Genomic DNA, 22,965 nt, shown 5'->3' on the forward strand with positions numbered 1-22,965 from the left:
CATTAACTATGAACAGAGACTTTCTATGAAAGTCAACTATATATCAATAATTCTGATGCAATTTCTTTTAGCAGCAGCAGACAGTCTCTGGCTCTGCAATGAAGAGACAGAGGGGGAAAAGAAAATGGGGCAGAGATGAAGGAGGGATGCAGTGGATGCAAAGTGTCCCAAAAATTGATGTCCACCTCAAAGTCAGAGGTACTTGGACAGGTGCTTGGTGTTTCTCAGTGACCTCAAATTACTGTTGCTCAAGGGGCAACTCTCTGGCCTACTTAGAGAAGTATTTTGGTACATTGTAAAGCAGTGGCACAGATAGGAGCAAAAGCAGTAAAGCTTGTTCATGGTCTCTAAGCAAGAGCATGGTGTGCTCATGCCTACTCTACTATAAAACATAAATTTTACATGACTGGTGAAATGTAGGAAAACTTGCCTACAAATATGAAAAATCCAGACAGATTCAGAGAGGCACAGATTTATCTCATATTTAAATATCCCACCACTGGAACTGCAATCACTAGACACCTTTCTAGTGTCATGATATTATGAAAATTAGCTTTGATGCAAGAAACATCCTAATTAAAAAAATAGGAAAAAACTTCAAGAAGGCACAAACACTGCCATTATAAGCAGCTGATTCCAAATACAAAATTGTCTCCTTAGAAATTTGCAATACTTTATGAAGCCTTGAAAACACACCCATCAATAACCAAAATCTGCTAAAAGATGCACTGCAAAGACTTAGAAATGCAATCATGGATGAGTGCTGCCACAGTCTAGCCCCCCTTCTGTTTCAAGATTAAAATAAAGGCAAAAGAAACTGATGCCCTTAAACCACACATTCTACAGTGAATCTAAATAAAATTTGAACTTGATTGATACATGTTAAAACTCAAAAGAAAGAAGCACATTTTAAACTACACTCCTTGACCATTAAGAATACTAACAAAGCAGGCAAAATTCTGTGTAAGGCTTTTTGCATTAGAAGACACAACAGCCAAAACATTACTTGAATTTAAAGTTAAACCATGATGAACTTAAGATCACACTGCTTCAAATACACAAGCACATAGTAAGCAACTGCAGCACTGCACTACAGCACTGAAGCAGCTGCAGGAAGTCCTGCATTGTATTGCCAAGTCCAATCTGAGTCCAACCTGTTACCAAAAAGAGTCTTTTTGTTAAAAAAACCTTATTAGTTCTGACCACTTTATAGCAAAAAAACTGATTTTAATCTGGTTTAAATTTATGATAACATGTGGTACTAAACAGGTAAGTAGGTATTTCACAATTTCTACTACCGCAATCCTCTATGGTAACTAGTTCAAGTAAAAGCTTCTCAGTTAAATGCCTATGGATTAACACCTTGGTAATTAGATAGAAAATTCTGAACCTCACTGGGAAAAATGCGAGCAATCAGTTCAGCTTCTCCAGAACTGATTCTTTTTCTTGCAGAGCACTAAGTATTTGACATTATGACATTATGGATCAAATTAATTAACCGTGTCAACTCTATTGATCTCAGTGATGGTGCATTACGAAATGTAGGTGCAACACCCTTCTTCTCTCTGTTTCATTACATTTTTTTTTTATTATGTTGTGTGAATGCATTTTGTACTCTTGCACATCTTACATTGGAGAATTTAATTTTGATTTTGAATGGCTTGGTATCTACTAGTCAGTGTCTGAATTACCTTAGACACAGGTACTCCAACAAGACTACTAGATTTGATCACAGCCATTACTGCAGTGGCAAAAATTCATTTTCTAATGTAGAGGAATGACAGCATGCAAATATTAGCCAAGGGTTTACCATATAGGAAAACTGCAAATTTACCTTCCTTTATGTATTTGTAACTTTGTGAAGTTGAGAATGACAAAGGATTTAATTCACCCATATGGTGAAATGCTAAAGCTGCATCCATGATTGCCACTGTCACCTTTATTTGCACAAGGTAGTCCAGGAAAGCATTCTAAACCTAAAATTCTCCATGAAATTAATACCTGTCTAAAGCATTTTAAACATTCTTTCACTAGGGCTACAGGTACTTCACCTTGCTTTAAGAGGTTTGGATAAGGGAAAATGGTTCTTGGCACAAGTCTCTAATATTCTATGATTCTGAGTCAGAAATGCAGATTCCAATATGTTAATTTGATAATAACAATTAATTTCATAATAACAATTGCATCCTGGAATTTAACAGGTCATATGAAGAGCATAGAGGAGACAGTCACCAGATTTTCAGTTAAAGCTTGCCTGTAACTGTATCTCTTTTAACATGAATGATCAATTATTTAAATAAAAAAGTTACTTTTACAGATCTGAAATCTTCTATTCCCTTTCTTTGCTAAAAGTCAAGGGATCACATACAAACTATGTATGTACAAAATTATTTGCTATGCTTTCTACAACAATTGGAAAGTGCTTTGTTGTCATAGTTTTATTACCTTAAGCCCCCAAGGTACTCCTGTTTTTCAAATATGGTGATGTTTGAATAGCCCAGTCGAGCCAAAAAGGAAGCACAACTTAAACTTGCAGGTCCTGCACCAAGAAGAGCAATCTTCACCTGATATGCTTCAGGCATATCTTCTAGAGGAGGTAAGGAAGGGTTTCTAATCTGAGGAATATTCATGGCTTTGAAAACCTGAAAAGCAACACAATCAACAGGTTAAAGACTTTACATACCCTACTTAAATTTTTATTATGACTGACATGATGGAAGCTTCTGCTAGTACTGTCACTAGCTATGTAGTACATAGCTAGTACTATAGTACTACACACAGTGTAGCAGTACTACTACACATAGTACTGTGACAGTGACGTATCTGTCACACAGATATATTACAGCAAATTCACAACAGTATAGAGGTTTCCAAATTACATGCTCTGTGCATTTGTGAGGGATGTTGTATCTGCAGGGTTTGATTCTTCCATAGGTCTTTTTGTCTTAAAAATCTCTGAAGTCTGATTTTTTACTACTGCAAATTTTACAGAGAAGACAGAGCCAGACTACCAGTAACAGAATAGGAATGCAAAGTCAGCCAGATGGCAGAGGATCTCTGCAATGCCAAAACATTTCCCTGCAAACAAATTATTCTTACTAGTAGAAAAATACCTCTGCAAGTAATGCAAAGGATTATAGTAAAGGGCCTTTGCTTCAGTAAAAGACAACCTGCATGATCCTGGAAAACTCACTTATAGCTTGAATTTTAGAGGTGGTAGGTGACAAACTTTAGGTGGTTTTGAAATGTCTTTTAGGAATCACACTTAGTCTTCAGTGCTATATTTTCATTGGCAACCCATGCTTTAGATGCCTCCTCATAGATAATTATAATAGGACTTTATTTCAGTTTCTTATCTATCTTATTTAATTTGTTGTCCACTTTTTAATTGAGTTTCCAAAAACTGTAGATATACCTGAAAGTTCGACTGTTCTCCCTATGCCCCAATTATCCATTCACCTGCATAACGGTGATGATCTGCACCAATCCATCGTGACTATTAGAAATACTTCAGAGTATTAGAAATACTCTGCCCACTGTTGTGCTTTTCTACAGAACCCAACACGGTGGGCTGTTATCCTGGTTGTAATGTCACACAGTTTTTCAGCTTTGCATTAAATCAGTTCTTTACTCATGTATACAAATAAGAGGTTAAGGCAGAAATATTCTGCATTCCCAAGCTAGACTTCACTCTCCTCTGCACTTACACAAATTGTAGGAAAAGGAACTGAGCCTCTATCTTGTATAATCTACAAAAGGAAAAAGGATAGACTTACAGACTTAGAAGCAACTAAACATTAGAAGCATGGAAGAGCACAGGTACTTCTTTTTACTTTAGGCATCAGGGGTAAAAATGTTTAACCCAAGCAGTATATAACTGTAGCAGACAAAAGAATTCAAGAGTGCATTGCATGGGGATTCTCACTCATATCACAAACACCATCACTCTCAAAAACTACCAGGAGACTACACTGTTCCCCACCTATTTCAATGCAGAGCTGTGTTCCCTAAATACTAACTAGACCTCTAAAATACATAGACTGTCATTTGCCTTAATAAATATCATATATAAACTATTCAGAAGCTTAGCAACAGATTCTACTTTCCTTAGAACTCAAGAAGCAAAGGGTTTTCAAGTTAAACTTCGGCAATTCCACTCATGATTAGAATTTTTCATTTATATTTTGAATCAATGTTCATTTTCTTCATGTGCACTTGAGCACTCATGCTAGGTAAACCAATGATTAGTTCCTTCCCTCTCTAAAATTTCTGTGTCAAACTCCCCCAGTCTTTGTAAATTGACACAGTGGTTTAACAAACTGCATGAAGCAAGAGACAGACAATTGTTTTAAAGAAAGAATCATTTAAACCTGACAATTCATACAATATGGGAAAGTTTAATGTGGTTATTAATGGATTTCACAGGCTGAAAAGCTCATATTGTGCTGTGAAAGTAGACTACGATAATCAAAATGCAATGATATTTCTAAAATGTCTGCTTTGTTATATTCATAAGAAATTGCTTGAATTATACAAAATTTTCATTAGTCTCATGTAGTTTCAAGAAAGCTATTCAGTAACAAAAATTATATAACTTGCATATTTTATGTCTATATTGAACACTCTGAATATGCATATGCTTAACAAATTTACCACTAGATTTACTTTATTGTTAACATAACTATTTTATATGTATTACTGAATAGTCATACCCATCAAATAAATGTTACACTGAAGTTCCACACTACTGCAGTGCAGTGTTAAGCTTCAGAAACCAAGCATTCATGCAGAAAATCCTAGGAGTTCAGGCTGAATGGTCAACTTTAATTCTGCCTATTTGCAAACAGGGTAAAACTGTCTTTATGCAGCACAGCCAGCTTGTGTGGCAGTATCTTGCCATCTGGAATTCAGTGGCAGTTTTGCATATTAAGGCTGGCAGGGTAACTGTGTGAAAATAGCAAACTGCTTTAATGCATTTCAAAGGATTTTTACTCACCTCATGGTGAAGTTTCCCTGTCCTGTAAGTCACATAATTAAATATCACTGAATTCCTATGTATAAATCCTTTGGTGGCCAGAAATGAGTAACTGGCAAGCAAGTGTTCAGTGGCACACTACATTCAACTGTCCTTTCTGCTTCTAATCCCTTCACACTATGTTCAGGATGCAGGTAAAATATAATACTATTACCTTCTTTCCACTTTTCCTTTAAAAACATGATTTCTTTCTGTTTGGAGTTTGGATGGAGTTTTTTACTTTGTTTTGCAGGGCTTCTTAACCAAGACCCATTCAGGAAAATGAGACCAAATGATGAATTTTAAAGCAAAGTCTCTCAGTAAAAAGCCTCAGTCATCATCCTCATGTCTGCCTTTGCTTCTGGCTCTCTCTCGCACACAGTCAGAAGATATGAGATAGATTAATAACAGACATTATTAACATTAGGCATTTATTCTTCAACATTTTATCAAATATGACACAATTATCATTACTTCACTGTCTAGGGCCTATTCAAATTAAACCCACATTGATTATGTCCACTTTTTATGCCTCGTGTCCATTAGGGTCCTCCAACAGGATATTCCAGCTTATAAAACATGGAGACTTAGCGCACAAGTGAGATCCAATTCGACCAACCAAAACAGCCAATCTATTCTGCTAAGTTCCAACAACTGAAAAAAATTCTCTCTTGATTCATACATTTTTAACATATTATATGTAATTCTCCTATTTGCATCACTTCATTGTGTAAAGGTGTGAGTACACTTGCTCAGTGCTCTCTACAGCATGGTTCTCTACAGCATGAAATCTAACAGTTTGTTGTATTCTCTGTTGTAAATAAAGCATCCTTTCCCTGCAAAGGGGTTGGTTTATGCTCCAAAACATTTAACAGAGAGCATAATTTCAAAATATATAAAAGTAATGCAAAATGTGAGTTTGTACTCAGGTTCCACATGTCCCACTTGAGCAGACTACAGTGGTTTCAATTGTTGAGCAACTGATTCTAGTTTAAACTTCCTGGAAAGTTTTAGCCAACTCATTTTAGCTACTTTTTAGAATGTAAGATAAGGAAAAACGTATTGTTAGCCTCCTGTAATAAAATTCTTCACTGCACTACTCTTGTATTAGCATGTCTTGATGAAAAGTTGTGACATTCTGCAAAGAGGAGCAGGTGACTCAGAGAAATAGCACGACATTTTAAAAACATTTAAACATCTAAAATATTTTAAAGCATTAAAACAGAATAGAACTGATATTCAGAAATTTACCTCAAATTTTAAACAATTTAAAATAAAATAATTAATTTTGATCAATGTGGCACTTAGAACTACGGTTTAGTTTACAAGGTGTTGTTTGGTCAAAGGTTGGACTTGATCTTGGAGATCTCCTCCAACCTTAATGATTTCATGACCCCTGGCAGATTCAAGGCCAGGTTGGAGGGGTCTTCAAGCAAACTGGTCTAGTGGAAGATGTCCTTTCCCATGACAGGAGAGTTGGAACCAGATGATCTTTAAGCTCTCTTCCAACACAAGCCATTCTTCTATTCCATGATTGCTTAAAATCAGTTTTGGAGTATGAAAATGTATTTAATAAGACAGTAAATAGATTGAAAGTTTAATCTCAGCGTTAAAATGTGAAAAAACTTTTTCCAATCCCACAATAAGAGACTATCAAAATATATTTTGTATATTCAACATATACACAGAAGGACACATTTCAGAAGGACAAACAGAAGGACAATTTAACCTTTTAGTTATGGAACATAGAAACATAGAAATGGATGTTTCCTGATTCTGAAGTACTTGGGCAAAGGAGACAGATAAAGATATTAATATAATTTTGACCTGTGCAGTAGCAGGTGTAACCTGAGTTTGACACTTGTCATTTATAATAGTGAGATTAACTCCATGTTATTCTCTAGATGCAACAGTTACCATGGTAACTGCATCCCAGTGTACACATTCTACATCACAAATACAAACGGACATTTCCTTTTTTCCACTTAAACATTTAATTGTCAAAATTCACATTTTCTCAGGCTGGATTACGATTCACTTTGAGAACGAACCAAACATAGTTACCAAACTACATGAAAGGGCAGAAGGAAAATGCAGGCGGCATAAGGTGCCATTTTTTTTTTACTGTTCTACCGTATGCAAGACAAATATTTTACAATTAGGGAGCTTTATCTGCAGTATGAACAGATGATCAGTCATTGTTCAGAAGCACAAACGGGCACACGTCATACCCATATATTTTCCATTTTAAATCCACATTCCTGCTTTACTGCAATTTTATCTATTATCTCAGCTAGCAGTTGTGCCCTTTTATTATTGTTCACTCTCATAATGCATCAAGTGTATGATCCTCAGACTAATTCCAAGGGAAAAAAAAGCCTAAAACTGGCTTCATGCACAATGCATTTTCAGTAAATAAGCCCCACTAGGACAAATATTACACCATGCATGAGAATTACCATGCAGCTCTCATTAAGACTAACACATGTTGCATGCCTAAATTACATAATTTGCTAAGTTACTTGTACAGGTAGAGCTGTGAACACTCTATCTGGGCCAATTCTTGTATGAACAGCAGTACCATATAATTTTCTTCAATATTATAATCTATATTTTTATAATGATTGTTACTTGGAAGCACTCATACTATTTTTTTTTCAACTACCCCTACTTGCACAGTAAAATTTAACTGAAAAGTAAAAAAGTACTAATTGCAAAACTGACTGCCTATTATTACTAATTAAGAGTGCTACGATACATACAAATTCTACATTAAACAGCAGTAAACCTAAAGGTTATTTACAAATTTTTTTACAATCTTTTATATTTTTTATACACTGGAGGTACAGAAATATAGACTGTATGAAAATACTAAAGATAATATTTTTTTAAATTTTTCTTTTTGTTAGAGTGCCATAAAGGACTATATAATAATTTTATTCTGTTAGAGCTCCTGAAACTAACATAATTTTAAACAAACTTGAAACATTGAAAACTATTCATCCTCTGCAGTTTTCATATCAATCATTATGCTAGCACTGAGCTTTTTTTAATAGATTTCTAAAGATTTTTGAAGAAAAATGGCAGATATTTAGCATTATCTATCAAGCCATAATTTCTCCCTATTAATCATAGAATAAGGGCTAAAAGAAGACACAAATCAAATTATAACAGATATTACTTGCATTTGGTTCCTAAACAGTAATATTTCACCATAGTATTTATGATCTACTTGACAACTGTTTAATCTTCTTTGTTCGGTCACTTGGCTTGGGGTTTTTATCTTTGGTTTTGTCGGGAGTTTAAGGAAAAAGAAAATTCTTCTGCTTTGCAACAAATACTAGCTTTTTATAAATACAGAATAAAGGCCACTAGAAGAAAAGCTAGTAAAAGTGTTTCTTGTCTGATAAAGCCCAGACAAGAAACATATTCAACATACACATAGAACTAACACAGTTCAGTGTCTCTAGTCTCATCCTGTAAATGAGAACTTCGGAGTCTTACACTTGTGTGTTCAAATCTCAAGAAAAATGAAGTAGATAACTACTTAAATGACAGAGAGGAGAGAAGATTCAGCAACAGCTGGCAGAAAATTTTATCAGCAGCTCCAGAAGATTTACAAGTCTCCTGGAGAGAAGAAAGGAGGGATAGAAACAGATAAAAGGAGAACAGCAGCAGCAGGTAGCAATATTTGCTCATCAAATCATGACCTACAGCCATTGAGAAGAGGGTGTGAAATCTAACCATGAAACCTGAGGAAAATACTGGTCTTATGGACATCATCTGTTACTTCCAGATTGATTTGCATTCCTATTTTGGTCTGTCCTACAAAGTTGCTTTTTTCCCAGGTTTTGCAAAGTTGACTTGGACTCCATTGTATGTTTGTAAGTAAGATCAGCCAAATGCTTCATGATACAGAATAGGGACATGCACATTAATTAAGGACTGTATAGAAACGTGCAATCTCAACACATTTTTACTCAATGTTACTTCAGATAGATCAGATGAGGTACCATCTGAGACCTTGAGTGAGGTAAAAATTCTCCATGCCCTCAAAAGAAATTAACAAATGAATAGTTGCATTTGTCTTTCTTCAGATGGAAATTCCAGCACTGAAACTACATAATCTCAAGAAATGCACAAGAAGTTCAACAAAAGCCCTATGCAGAGAATTTCTAACATGAAGCAGCAGGTAACACTTCTTTGCTTCAGTAGCCAAAACATGCACCTGCCTTTATGAACTAGTAAATTTACATCTATATGCTGTGAATCTGTACCTATATAAATAAATACACATGGTCATATATTTTAGGTCAACCTCAAACTATGTTTTTACTTTGTTTTGGTAAAACAGGACAATAAAAAGAAAAAATCATCTGAAACTTATCCTTTGTCTCAAAGCGAGTATAAATACACATTAATTCTGCTACAGAATCTACCCTATGCCCAGAACAGTTCTACATCTCCTTAATATGCACTTACAGATACATCTGCACTTGATCTTTTCCCCTATGCAGCCTATTTGAGTAACATCCACAATTTCACCTGAGATAAGTATTTCATTATAAAACAAATTGTCTCAACTACCAGTGTGTCTAAAGAATCATCTTGTTCTCAAATAATGTTCCTTATGTTCCTGTGATTTACTGCATTATGAAAGCCTTTCTAAGCATTTGAGTGTGCTGTAAGAAAAAGGATAATTATCCTAGCTTTCTACGCTTTAATTTTATTAGTATCAATTTCTTAAAAAAAATTCATTAACAAAGGCAACCACAGGCAATACTCAATCACATACAAAGAATTTAAGACATTTTCAAGTCCTCCCTACCTCAGTAGCAAACTGCTGCAATCCACCAATATTAATTGGTCCTTCTTCAGTGGCATACAAATTGCAGCCACCAACACAGAGATCTGATGTTGGACACACCATTCCACATGTCAGGCCAAGTGGATTGTCAGAAAGAATCATTTTGGCAGCTCCATAGTAGTTCTGAGGGAAAAAGAGAAAGAAAGAAGAAATAAAAACGAGTCACACATCAACGAAGCAAAAATTCAAATCTTCAAGAGAGAATTTTGTAGTAGAATAATATATAAATATCTATGTTAAATAACACAGGCAGTACTTAATGTAATAACACGTTATGCAAAATTCCATCAAAGACACTGAGAAGAAAGTCAGCAAAAACTGTGGATTATTCAAAGGTAAACTTCTGCTTTTTAGCTTGCAAAATGGTTAAAAGCATGTTCAGTCAGAAGCGGTTGTAGGATTTCTAGTAGCTTAACAAATCTACCTTTGAAAACTACAATTGCTGCATTTTGCACTTGAAAATATTCTCTCCATTTCTAGGTCAATTGTCGAGTAGGCAGTAGTCGAGTTGCAACCCTTGTTACAGGTATGACCAGAAAGTGCCACTTAGATTACCAGTTCTTTACAACACAGGAATGAAAAGCTTATTTTACACATATGTGCACACCATCTCTGTGGATATTCCTGTCCTTCACAACAGAGCAGTAGTGCCAATTTTCCCCTACACATGATGAGACTTTCCATGTAGCCACCTGCAGATATTGCACTACTGAATTCTTTTTTTCCTCAACACATACTGATCAGGGCAAACACTTATTCTCCTGTTTTCTTAAATCACAAACTAGGGAACTGATTAAAGATGTTACCCACCATTCACAACTTCAAAGATTCTTAATAGTCAGTGGATTTCTTCAGAAAAGGAACAGTCACCAGATACATGAGAACTAGCAAGAATTCTTTCCATAATAAAACTCCAAGGAATGGACTTTAGCAAGTTCCCAGTGTCTAAGGCCATGAGAAAACAACTTCTGATGTTTTTTTCAGCTGGATAATTGTCTTAAGAGGAAGAATCAGAGGAGATGCCAGGAGTGACCTGAAGCATCATTTAAAGGGAGAGAACTATGGACAGCAGTTCTGCACCTACATTAATGATATCATACTGTAATGAAAGCAACTTTTTACATAGTGTATTTTATTGTGTATTGTCAGTGTAGAAGTGTAGTTAATAGTACAGTGTAGTTCTTCCTTCATTTAACCACTTTTCCCACCCCCTCTAAAAGTCCCACCAAGGGAAGTCAATGAAGATGGGTTAACTTCAGAGCTACCTTTTAAGACCAGAAGACAAGAGTACCCCTTAGAACTAGCACATGGCTGATGTTCCACAAAAGTTTCTTTAGTGAGAAATTAATGCAGGGATCTCATTTGAGCTTTCTTCATACTAAAGTAACTGAGAGGCTGAAAAACAGTATGCCTCCTTCCTCTTCCACCACTTCTTCCATATTCCAGTCTTCAATAATCATCACCAGTAAGAAACTGGCTTTTATAACAAGTACCTTCACCTGTCCTGTCCTGTCCCAGGATAGCTGACCCAGAACAGAGAGAAGATGCTCAAGCACGGTGAAGTACTTGGCCATAGCAGACCCCATGCTATGCCTGCAGCTTTCTGTCAAGTAGGTTAATGAACACAGAAGTGTTTATTTAAAGCAAGTACTTTGTCACATACAGTAAGAATCCACTTAGGAATAAAAAGAGTAGTGTCAAGATTGGAAAATTTAACCAAAAATGGGTAACAAGAATTTGGTTTGGGAGGTTCATATTCACTACAGGCATATTATTAGACTGAGCATGCAATTCTCTAAAGTTAAACCAGATCATTTGGACACAAACAGAGATTACCAAGGAAATGCCAACATTCAAGAAACATATTTGCAAATGTAACTAGAATCCTGGAATACACCTGCTGGTCTACTGCACACCACAAGCCTCTGTCCATCACCTGGAAACACAAATGCTGCCTAGGTGTACTTTAATGGGATTTTCTTAGACACTATTAAATGCCACTGCAATTCTAATCCTGGCTGAACAGGCAACCCGTTTATACAACTGTTCTGAAGAACCTTAAGCCATTTCCCCTGTGGTGACTAGTAAGACATTTTATTATCTGGAATTCTCATTTATTCCAATGTAAAGGACTATTAGTTAAACTGAAATTGTACATATTAGCAAACAGTTTTGCTCTTCCAGATTAATTATACTGCTTTGATATCAGATATTATTAGGAATGCTTAAAAAAACCTGTAAAGACACTGCAAGCTCAATTTGGCAGCAAATTACCAAGCTCCAGTTACATTGGAGATGTCACTGACACAAATTTGCAAACAGCAGAGGTGACAGTCAATAGAGGAGACCCACATCTTTCTGAAGCACCAATGATACCAGCCTCAATACCCTGCAGCACCTTAAGTGGCACTAGATGCCTCTTCCTCAGGCAATTACATCTAGCCATTCCTTTCTTCTACTCTAAAGGAATAATTACAAATTAGTACAGGTGATTTTTCTCACTAACTCAAAGACAAAATGATTTTCAATGAACTTTTGTTGTTTTTTACATTTCACACATATTAGACTTAAAGTCTTCCTTCCTATGTTGTCGAGGATCATTACATTCATTATCTTCAACTCTGGTTCAATGGAAACAAAGCGCATTTCTTTTTAAGTAACTTCATTAAGGATTTTCTACATTTTTCAGCTTTGCAATTAAAATCTATATACAGACGTAGTTATTATGCCTAGAAAGCTAAGCTGTTAAATATTCCTCTTTTAAAATTAATTTTCTTTCATATATATATTCCCACACTTGAGCTATGCCAATACAAGCAACATCAACACAGTTGGTACATCCTACTTCTTTTGCAAGCTCAAACCAAACTTTGAGCACAGCTATGCTACAGAAAGACAGGGTATGCTAAAGCACAAGTGACTTCAGAAAGAAAGGCCCAGGGTCAGGACAGGTACAGGACCAAGACCACAGTTTGTTTAGCAGACATCAAAGGAAATCTGTCTCAGAACACTATACCAGAGTTTGGTGAAATGGAAGCTGGAACTGAAGACTGAAGTCAAACTCAAAGCTAAACTTTTACTCTGGGAGAAACGTGGTGGAGAATATGAAGGTAGAGACCTGATTTGGGAAGTTTTGAGATATTGCTGTCATGATCATGAGTTCCTGCAGCTGCCACTACGGGTGGTTGTTGCCTCAAGTTTGCCTGCTTTTCACTGTTTGCATTTTGTTCTCATGCAGCTTCAAGTAAACTATGTATATTTTTAGAATTGTTTAAATTCTTCTCCTCTGGGAGGAGAAAGATGATTGATGGTGATGTTCACCAACGAGATCAAAGAGGTGGCTACCTACAGCCAATCTTGGCCTGTCTGTAAAATGGTATATGTTATGGAGTCAGAAAAATAAAGAGGAAGGTTTCCTGCTTGACCTCCTGTTGCCTGCCCCGTCCTTTTGTGCTCCTAACAGCAGCTGCAAGTGTGACCCTCCATCACAAATGGCAGCACCTGACAAAAAAGGAATTGCATCTCTTCAAATAAGAGTATCAAAAACTATACAGTACATGTTGCCATGCTAAATATTAAGACCTTAAATAAATTGTAACAATTGGTATATATATCCTAGTCTCAGCACCTAAAATAATTTTAATGATAAATTAAATGATAGTCACGTTTGAGAACAGCAGGGCAAGGCCTCTGCACTGCTTCACTAGCGTGTTCCAGCTGTGCTAACACGGGCACCTCTAGAGATGAGATGGAAGCACAGGTTCAGAGTGGACTTGGTTTCCTGGTCTGTCAAAAAATAATTAGTCTGCGCTAATTTTACTATAAGTAAACTTACAACACTCTCTCAGAAGAGCTGCAGTTCCCATATTCTCCTCTTCTACCTTCACTGTTCCTATTGCCACTGTTCCTGCTCATCCCTAGTGAAAGGATTTTGCCATGTGCTGCTACCACAACTGTGCAGTAGCTTGAGAGTAAGTCCACCTACAAACCTCGTGCCTGCCAGGGCACAGTGCAGTGTGGATGCTGGGCTCTGGGCAGGACTACACGTGCCTAACTCGAGCTGCTTCATCTTTTTGTCTTTCTATTCTATTTAATCACCTATCCTATCTTTATTGTGCAATTATGTAACATACCAAACAATCAGAAAAATGTTTTACAATACTTGACAAAAACTGGCAGAAAAATTCACTAAGTCTAGTAAGTTACACTGAGTGGTATTTTACAAACTGTGTTACAAAGCTACAAAGCGTTGTAGTACAGCAATAAATGAGAGTTTGTAGTATATGTATAGTATCTTAAATGTCTACTTATATAAACACACGTTTATGCTGCTTTATCCTTTTTAAGCTGAAAATGTGTTATAATGATCATTATATTTATCAGTGACATTAAAAGTATAATATTCATAGAATATTCACATAAAAAAAAATATTGATCCTTTCAGAAAACTAGCATGTACTAGGCTGCATATAAAATAGACATGCAGAGATGCAGACCTGGAAGGCTGGTAACTACGCATATGTTGTACATGAGAAAGAATCATTTACTTCAGTGCATGGAATAATGCAAGCTAACTTAACAGTTTGGAGTAATTTTTGTAGATGTTTAAATAATAAGATGACTCAGTTGGTCAGTTTCTTACAGACGTCACAGAGGAAGCAAGTCTAAAACTAGAATGTTTCTGAATTTTTTAATGACATAAATGTCTGCTCCTGCCTTTGTTCATAGAATCTTTTTTTCCTGTGCACTTCCAGAGAAATGAATTAATCTAACTGGATAAGATGTTTTGTGGTTTCCTACATCAAAATGTCAATAAATACTACATTGCTAACACAGGGAACAAAAACAAGCCTTAAACAGATATCAATAATCAGAGGAAAACAGGCAGAGGAGGATCTCCACATGTATCATTTGGAAGCATTATATAATTTGCATGCAAATTAGACTGTTTTTTACTTTAAAAAACCTATTAAAACACATAGGATCAATACTGAGAGACCAAAAGAAATTGCCTTTACTATCAGGAAATGCTTATAGCATCCTTTCTTTCAATTCAATTCAAGAGCTTTTTAAATAAATTCATTATGCATCAGGGTGTTTTGATATTGCAGTTTTCTCCAAAATAGTGAAGAATACACATTATTATGCTTTATGTAATAAAAATGAATACACTGACTTTATCAGAATTTGGAGACAAAATAAATACTTTAAAAGGAAAGAAGAAAGAAGTCATTTTTTTATCTGGATTTATTAAAAAGGGAGACACAGCAAAATACATGGAAAAATATCACCATCTCCTATTCTAGTTCATGTTCTGCAATGGCTTTAAAATTTACTCAAGATGTATTTGAATAAAATATTTCCACAGACCGAAGAGTCACTATTTAAAGTACGTTGTTATATAAGGAGCATTTTTCACATTGACACACACCAGTTCAAATATAACAAGAAACGCCCTCAGTCTGTCAGCCCCCCCAAATATCTTCCAAAGAAGAATGAACAAAACATAACAGCAACTTATCAAATCATACATATTCTATATTATAATGCTGATGATTTTTAATCAATCCAGAAATCTTTCACATCATTTGACTTGTGTCATCATAACAGGACTGTAATTTCACACAGTGTCACTATCTTTTTATGAAAAAGAACGGAAGAAATATCTTGTACTGTCATTTTGTCCTTTGTAGTCTAGAATGTGAGAGATTCCTTAATTGACATAGTGTCATCGCAAAAGTCTATTCTACATAATTACACTACGGCAACTGAAACCAGCTGTCAGCCATTCCATTACACTAAGTACAAACAGACATCTCAAGAAAAGTCACTGCTTCATGTGCATCAATTTAACATCATTCCTAATCTTTCTTTTAAATGCTTTTCTTTCCCTTACTATTTTATTCAGTGACCTGAAATATACTACAATTTACAGAGAAAGCTGAATAAAACAGCACTTTTGAAAAACCCAGGGCCTCAAAGTAGTACTTAAAGATTAATTGTGATGAATATCTGTATCTAATTATTACCAGTCACCGAGCAGCTTTCTGACTTCCACAATCCTTCATTGTATTAGCAGTACCCCACCTACAGTATTTTACATATGAACTGTAAGTCGTCATTTTCTACAGTCTTTGCAATGGCATATAGATGTCTTTTAGTAATTTAGTCAGAGTTCCTCTGGCACAGGAAAAAACCCATCATTCTGTTTTTCTCACCTGTCATAGTCCAATGTCTCTCAACACCCTTTCTCTGTGGCAATCTTCTCTTCATTTATTTTCTCTTAGCAATTCCATAACTTTTTGTATGTTGTTTTCCTCTCTCCACACACTCTTCATTTTTCTTATTTCTAGTGTATTACCACAAACACATTTTCCTTTACTCCCTCAATCTCCCAAACTTCAGATTCACCCTTATCCCTTGGTATTCATATCTATCTTCTAGTTTGCTCCTTCTCTGATTTCTCATTTGAAAAAGCAGAATTTCACTCTTGAAAATCCCACACAAATTTTCATTGGTTTCATTTAAAAATAAAGATTCCTATGAAATCCTAAAACTTACCTCCATATTCCACAAGTTTCACTGTACTGTTCCTGACTTTAATTTCTCCCTCCTCCATTTCCCTCTCAGTGCTCTGCACAGCCCAGGGACAACCTTTTACCTTTTATCCAGAACACAGAATGGCTTTGCTGATTTTGGGGATTGGGTTGTTTCAGACTTTGTTTTCCAATATGGGGGTTTTATTTGGTTTGGGGATTGTTGGGGGGACACTGGGCTCTTCTGTTGTTGTTCTTTTTTTAATGCTGGCATCCATATAGTCTGTTAAAAAGAGTTGACGTGACAGTGCAAACCTGCTTCTTTATTATTAAGAAATATGGGAGAAGATGGTCTTTCTGAAGACAGAAAAAACTGTAGAGTTGATGTCGGGAATCATTGTAATAATGCATGGCGTGAAATAAAAATGTCACAGAGGGCTACAGTGACAAAGTGAATTCTAGAAGTACAAATAACACAAAAGATACTTCTGTACCCCCAGTTCTTCATTACAGACTGAGACTATAAAGGCTGAGTCATTCACTCCTTATGCCTGTGCTGTGTAACAGAAGTTGATACCCCTGCATGCACCAACAGTTGTTTTTCAATGCTACTACTCAAACCATAAAGGCGTCTGATAATAAAAAGCTCCAAGACTCTCTCACTGAGCAGTTCAAAGGTAAAGCATGTGAGGAGCTGCTGCCTTCTAAAGGGCTGCTTCTCTGGCACAGTTCTGATGAACAGGAGAAAAGCTGCACACCCTACAAGTGTTCAGGCTGAGAGATGCTTCCAGGAAATTGTAGAACTTTCTGCTGCTGTAAAACATTTGTTTGTGCCAGTCCTAAAGGACAAGTGCTAAAGGTCCATTTTTCAAATTCCTTCTTGCTTTGACATATCAACAAAAGGAAAGGAGGACATACAATCCTAAAAATCATTCCTGGTGCTACTTCAGGGGTGGGAGGCAAACTTTCTCCTGCAGCAGCTGAACATTTGAACTTTTTTTAGCGGGTTTTTTTCTTTTTAAAGAAATAAACAACTAAGAAAGCATTTGATCATTATAAAGGAATACAGGTTTTGCAATGTGGTGGTATTTAAAGAAGACGGCTGAAAGTCAGAATACTTGTTTGCCATCTTCTGATGTTTAGAAACAAAAATAGCAACGTGTGCCTGGTGAATTTGAAGTCTGATCTCTGAGAAACAGAATTGCAAGCAGTCTTTATGAACCAAGAAACACAAACTGGGAAGACACAATGGAATAGATTGTACCTTTATAAAGTGGACTTGTAATCCAGTTTGTATGGAAAAAGAGAATGGAAGTTGTGGCCTAAACTCTACTGAGTCACAGCAGCTAACACAATACAGCATAAGTGACATCCTTTCTTTCAAAGAGGCTCAAGGCTCATTGAGTCTGGCAATTCAATTACCCTCTCAACCCAGGAACAACCTTCCTCCCTTGTCCCTCTTCTACTCCAGAGCTCAGGTCTAATGGCAGAACAGCCAGAACAGCTACATTGTACATGGCCTGTAAATATCTAAAAAGCCTCAGGCTTAAGAGAACAAGAATCCCTGACCCTTTATGATTGCTGTAGCCATTTCCCAACAGAACAAACCACATACAGTAGAGTTTTTTTAATACCTGACAAAGTAATTCATTTTCAGTTTACTTCTTTCTAAATAGTCCATATTAATAATGAATCATGTTTAAATAAATACCTACATGCAGTACTGCTTACACAAGGATAAGGACGGGGAAATTATTGAACACAATCTTCTCTCAACAAGTAGAAGCATAATCAGATGAAGCAAGTTTCTGAAGTGGGTGATGAGAGATTAAGAAAGAGGACACAGACTTCAGTAAGTCTAGAAAATGTACCCCAATTCTGTGAATCTATTGACCTCAAACACCTGTATGTTCTATGTTTCACCTATTTGCTTCTTCTAATTATAAACTTTTGGATTAAAAATGGAAGTTTATTTATAAGATGAAAACCAAAAAAAAGTATCATATTTAAAACAATTTTCAATAACATGCAAAATATCCTTGATCATCTTAAGCAAGAAGGTCAGCAACAATAATAGAACAATTTTCATCAAGCTGAATATTCAGACTGCTGAATTGTATTATCTAACTTATTATTTCAGTAGAAGTTTAGCAAAATGCATAACAAAGTAGAAAAACTACTTACTGGTTCCATTAAAAACTATCAGAATTATATGTTTTAGTATTGAAAAGCATACCATTCTTGTCTTCTACTTGCTCTAAAAGCATATGGTGCAGGTACCACCACAGCAGCAGAATGAGAGAGAGCAGAGGACACCAGAGGAGCAGCCTGGTAATGGGCCCTCACACAGATTCTGCCAGGTCATGACTTCAGGTGAATAATTTCAACTTTTGGTACCTCCCTCTCAACTTTCACCTTGTATCTTTGACAGAAAGCAAGAAGATTCAAAATGCAGTATTGTAAAAACAGCAGTACATACCTATAACTACAAAAAGATTCAATTAATAAAGTAAACCAGAAGAACTTCCTGTTATTTTCTGAATAACAGAATTTGTTATAAGAGATATTTTATAGCAAAAGCATCAGGAGCTAGTACATGAAAATGAAAATTGAACCCAGCAGACGGCAGCCATCAAATCAAGACTGGGTTCCTTCTATGCGCTGTTAGTTTCCTTAAGTTGCTTGGGACATGAATTACAGGGGGCAGAGCCACAGAGGCTAAAAATACAGAATTATAGAATGGTTTGGGTTAGAAGGGGTCCTTGAAGATCATCTGGTTCCAAACCCCCTGCCATGGGAATGCAGGACTTTCTAGCCTTGTTTTTTGGCCCATGAATTCAGCTACTTGCTAAGCATATTCCCCCCCTTGCACATTTTACTGACTTCTAATTTTGGGAGGTTGGTTTCTTTGGTTTGGTTTTCTGGCTGTTTAAAGTCAGCATTAGAACTGTTGCAGAGAATTGTTCCACAATCGTGCTTGCACAAGAAGAGAAAGAAGAACATACATTAGACTGTATGTAAACTCACACTTGAAATTTCAAACAGCAGCGCTCATTTAGGCATGCAATTTTCCATCCTAACAACTTGAACTGCAGAAACCAAATATCCAACTTTCCAAAACTTCCTGTGTGTGAAGTTCCTGGTGCCTACACAACAACCTGATCCAAACATGAGGTAAAAGCAGTTACCAAAGCTGTGTTATACCTTTTATCATAAGTTTCAGAGTAGATACAGTAGATATTGATAGGTAGGGATAGGGTCCAAAACTACACCCTTCATTTCAATAATCTAAGATACTTTGGGTTCTCCTCAAAAAAAAAAAGTTATATCAACTGAGAGAATTGTAGTAAGCTGCAATTCTTTTCTATAGCAGGGTTTTCTGATAAAACACCAAGTGATCAGGTCACCTGCTCAGGGCAAAGCCAGTGTCTTACCACACATCTGCAGCGCCCAGGAGGATTCAAAAGTCATCATCAAACAACCCAGATTCTACAGGGTTGATCTATCTCACTGACCATCTGACAGGTTTAATCTGGCACTATAAGAATCAGTAAACATGTATTCATTGGCTTCATCAAGGCAAAGACTCTACTTCAAACCTTCAAGGCAGTTTACTAATATTATTCCATTGCCAAAACACAACCCTCAAAGCTCTGCAGTCTCCCCACCTTTATTGTCTCTGCTCCATAATATAAACACAGAATTCAAAATTAATCTGCCTTTAAAACAACTTACCCTTTCCATCAAATTACAAGGGGACATCATATTTTGGAGGCTGTCAGAGTCTAAGCAACCCACCAAATTTACTGTACCAGGATGCTGATGCTGATTTTCTGACATCCTCTGATGCAGGCTTCAATCCATCTTCCTTGGTTGCTTATTCACAGCTTTATGTTTTGGTAACTAGGTCCCTTTCCTTTCCTCAGCAACACATTACCCTATTCTACCCAAAGCAGTAGCACAATGAATCCTCCATAAGAAAAGACCATCCTAGTAAAATATTTCCATAAAATTTGCTTTAGGTCTCCTAAACAAACTGCATCACAATGATAGCAGAATGATTAGGTTGCAACAGATCTTCGAGACCACTGAGTCCAACACACACTCTAACATCTCAACTAAACCATGGCACAGAGAGTCACATCCAGTCTTTTAATAAACACATCCAGGGATGGTGACTCCACCACCTCCCTGGGCAGACCATTCCAGTAGGTTATCACCCTTTCTGTAAAAAAACTTTTTTCTAATATCTAACTTATATTTCCCTTGGTGTGGCTTAAGATTGTGTCCTTTCATTCTGTCATTTGCTGCCTGGAGAAAGAGACCAACTCCACCTGACCTCAGCCACCTTTCAGGGAGTTGCAGAGAGTGATAAGGTCACCTCTGAGTCTCCTTTTCTCCAGGTTAAACACCCCCAGCTCCCTCAGTCATTGCTCACAGGGTTTGTGTTCCCAGCCCCTCACCAACCTCGTTGCCTCCTCTGGACACAGTCAAGTGTCTCAACGTCCTTCCTGAACTGAGGGGCCAGAGCTGGACACAGCACTCGAGGTGTGGCCTCACCAGTGCCAGCTACAGGGGAGGAATGACCTCCCTGCTCCTGCTGGCCACACCATTCCTGATACAAGCAGATGAGAGAGAGAGTAGCAGTTTCATTACTGCCTTGTACCTTTCTCTGCTCAGTTTGCCTGCTTCACAATGTCTGAAGAGGTAAGAAGCAGCAGTATGCCACAAACTGTACTGTGGTTGCAAACAGATGCCTACATTCATGAAAATAAATGCAGCAGTGACAGGATACAGATTATATATAAAAACAGTCTATATGCATATACTGGGCATAATGCCAATTACTGCAAACCCCAGTAACATGTAGTTACATGATAATTGATACACACATTTTAATGTCTCCTCTTAATCTAATTTTTTTTGTTAAGGTACAGCATTTACTGGTGTCTTTTCCATACCACACAGTCCAGTAAAATCAATTTGACTGTTCACCTGCACATGGAAGTACTGCTGTTGCCCAGTCCGTTCGGCATTATTTGTATTGGCCCTTTCAACTGCATGTAACAGTGAGAAATGTTAGAGCATAAAAAGCAGACAGATAATCTTTATAGCATCCTCAGTAGATTATGGTCTAGTTTGGCTTATACAGATATAAGTCACAAGGCAGCTGATCATTCCACAAATGGGAAGTAAGCTTTAAGAGGTATGGGGCAACCAGTATCCAGTCATCTCTAGGCTACCTCAGATGGCCTAATAATTCCTGTCACATCAACTTTGCAGTAACCTTTATTTATTTCTACTTCTGAACATTAAAAGTAATTAGTAAACCACAATTCAGAACAATGTTTTTAAGATTCCATTATGATCATTGTATAGTAGCCTGTTAAGAAAAGGTACAGTACCTCCAAAGAGGGGGGCCCGTTTATTTCTGTAGTATGTTATAGACAGTCCCAGTGAGTGACTACACTTGCATTAAACAGAGCCTCTTACTATAAAGGACAAGATAATATTCCTTGAGATTATCATCTTTATACCAAATTTCTGCCTATAGGAATTTTAAATTATAATAATTTCCAAAAAAAATAGAAAACCACCAACCCCCTCCCATACCTTAAATGAGAGGTTTGCAACTGTAACATCTCAGGTAGCGGAAAGATTAAATAATGATATTATAATGCTCAGGTTTTTGAATACCATTTTATTTGAAAACCATCAAAACCAAAAACTTTATAAAAAAGTGACATGAAGAAATAGATCTGCACTATACACTATCTGCATTGGCACAAAAAAATCAAAATTAGCTGACTCAAACTTCAAAATGTCTGTTCTAAACACTTTGTTTTGAAGACTTTGCAAAGATAAGCCTTGAAATGCAATCTCACCCATGAAATTGTGAGTAACTGCTGTTATCTCCTGCCATGTACAACTGCAAGCCCGACTTTACCTTGTTTGCAATACTTGTGATGAATGACTTGATGTCCAGATTAGTTGGGCAACTCTTCTGACAGGGGGCATCTGCACACTTTAAGCATCTACAGGAAGAAAAGAAAATGTGTCAAGGAGACATGGAATACAAGTGCTGCCAATAGCATAAGGTTTTCAAGTTAGCATGCTAAAAGATAAGTCTCAAAGCAATAACGCACAACACTCTCATAGAATTTCTATTTAAAACCTCAAAGCACTACATGATCATTATTGACTGTCATCAACACAGATTAGTTATGTTTTGCTGACTGCGCTTTACATCGGAAGGCAGAGGTTATCATTTACAAGCACACAGAAACCTTTTGAAGCATTAGGAAAACCTCAAATTGCATAGAGGTAATTTTTGCCCTGGAATCCATGATTGTTAAACTTCTGACCAGTTCATTTTTCTATTTGAAAAAATATGTGCTCTGAACCTAAATTTATTATCTAAGTTCTGGAAGGCTCATTATGCTGAATGTTGGATAATCAGACATACAAAAGCAAGAGTATTTCCACAAAGGAAGGAATTACATTTACTGTATGTCTGAAGAATAAGATTAGCTGATGAATTTTCAAGT

At 36.5% G+C, this 22,965-nt stretch overlaps 1 protein-coding gene across 1 annotated transcript in view; it reads right to left on the bottom strand.

Moving 5' to 3' along the window:
* Positions 1 to 22,965, bottom strand: part of DPYD (dihydropyrimidine dehydrogenase) — a 335,518-nt gene that overhangs the window by 221,719 nt on the left and 90,834 nt on the right. The window contains exons 4-6 of the mRNA XM_066325254.1: positions 22,365 to 22,452; positions 9,843 to 10,004; positions 2,446 to 2,642 (exon numbers count right to left, since the gene is read on the bottom strand). Of these exons, the coding sequence (XP_066181351.1) occupies positions 2,446 to 2,642; positions 9,843 to 10,004; positions 22,365 to 22,452 (447 nt within the window). The remainder of the gene's footprint in view (positions 1 to 2,445; positions 2,643 to 9,842; positions 10,005 to 22,364; positions 22,453 to 22,965) is intronic.

The sequence above is a fragment of the Sylvia atricapilla genome, chromosome 9 (assembly GCF_009819655.1).
Source record: "Sylvia atricapilla isolate bSylAtr1 chromosome 9, bSylAtr1.pri, whole genome shotgun sequence".
Taxonomy (NCBI): Eukaryota; Metazoa; Chordata; class Aves; order Passeriformes; family Sylviidae; genus Sylvia; species Sylvia atricapilla.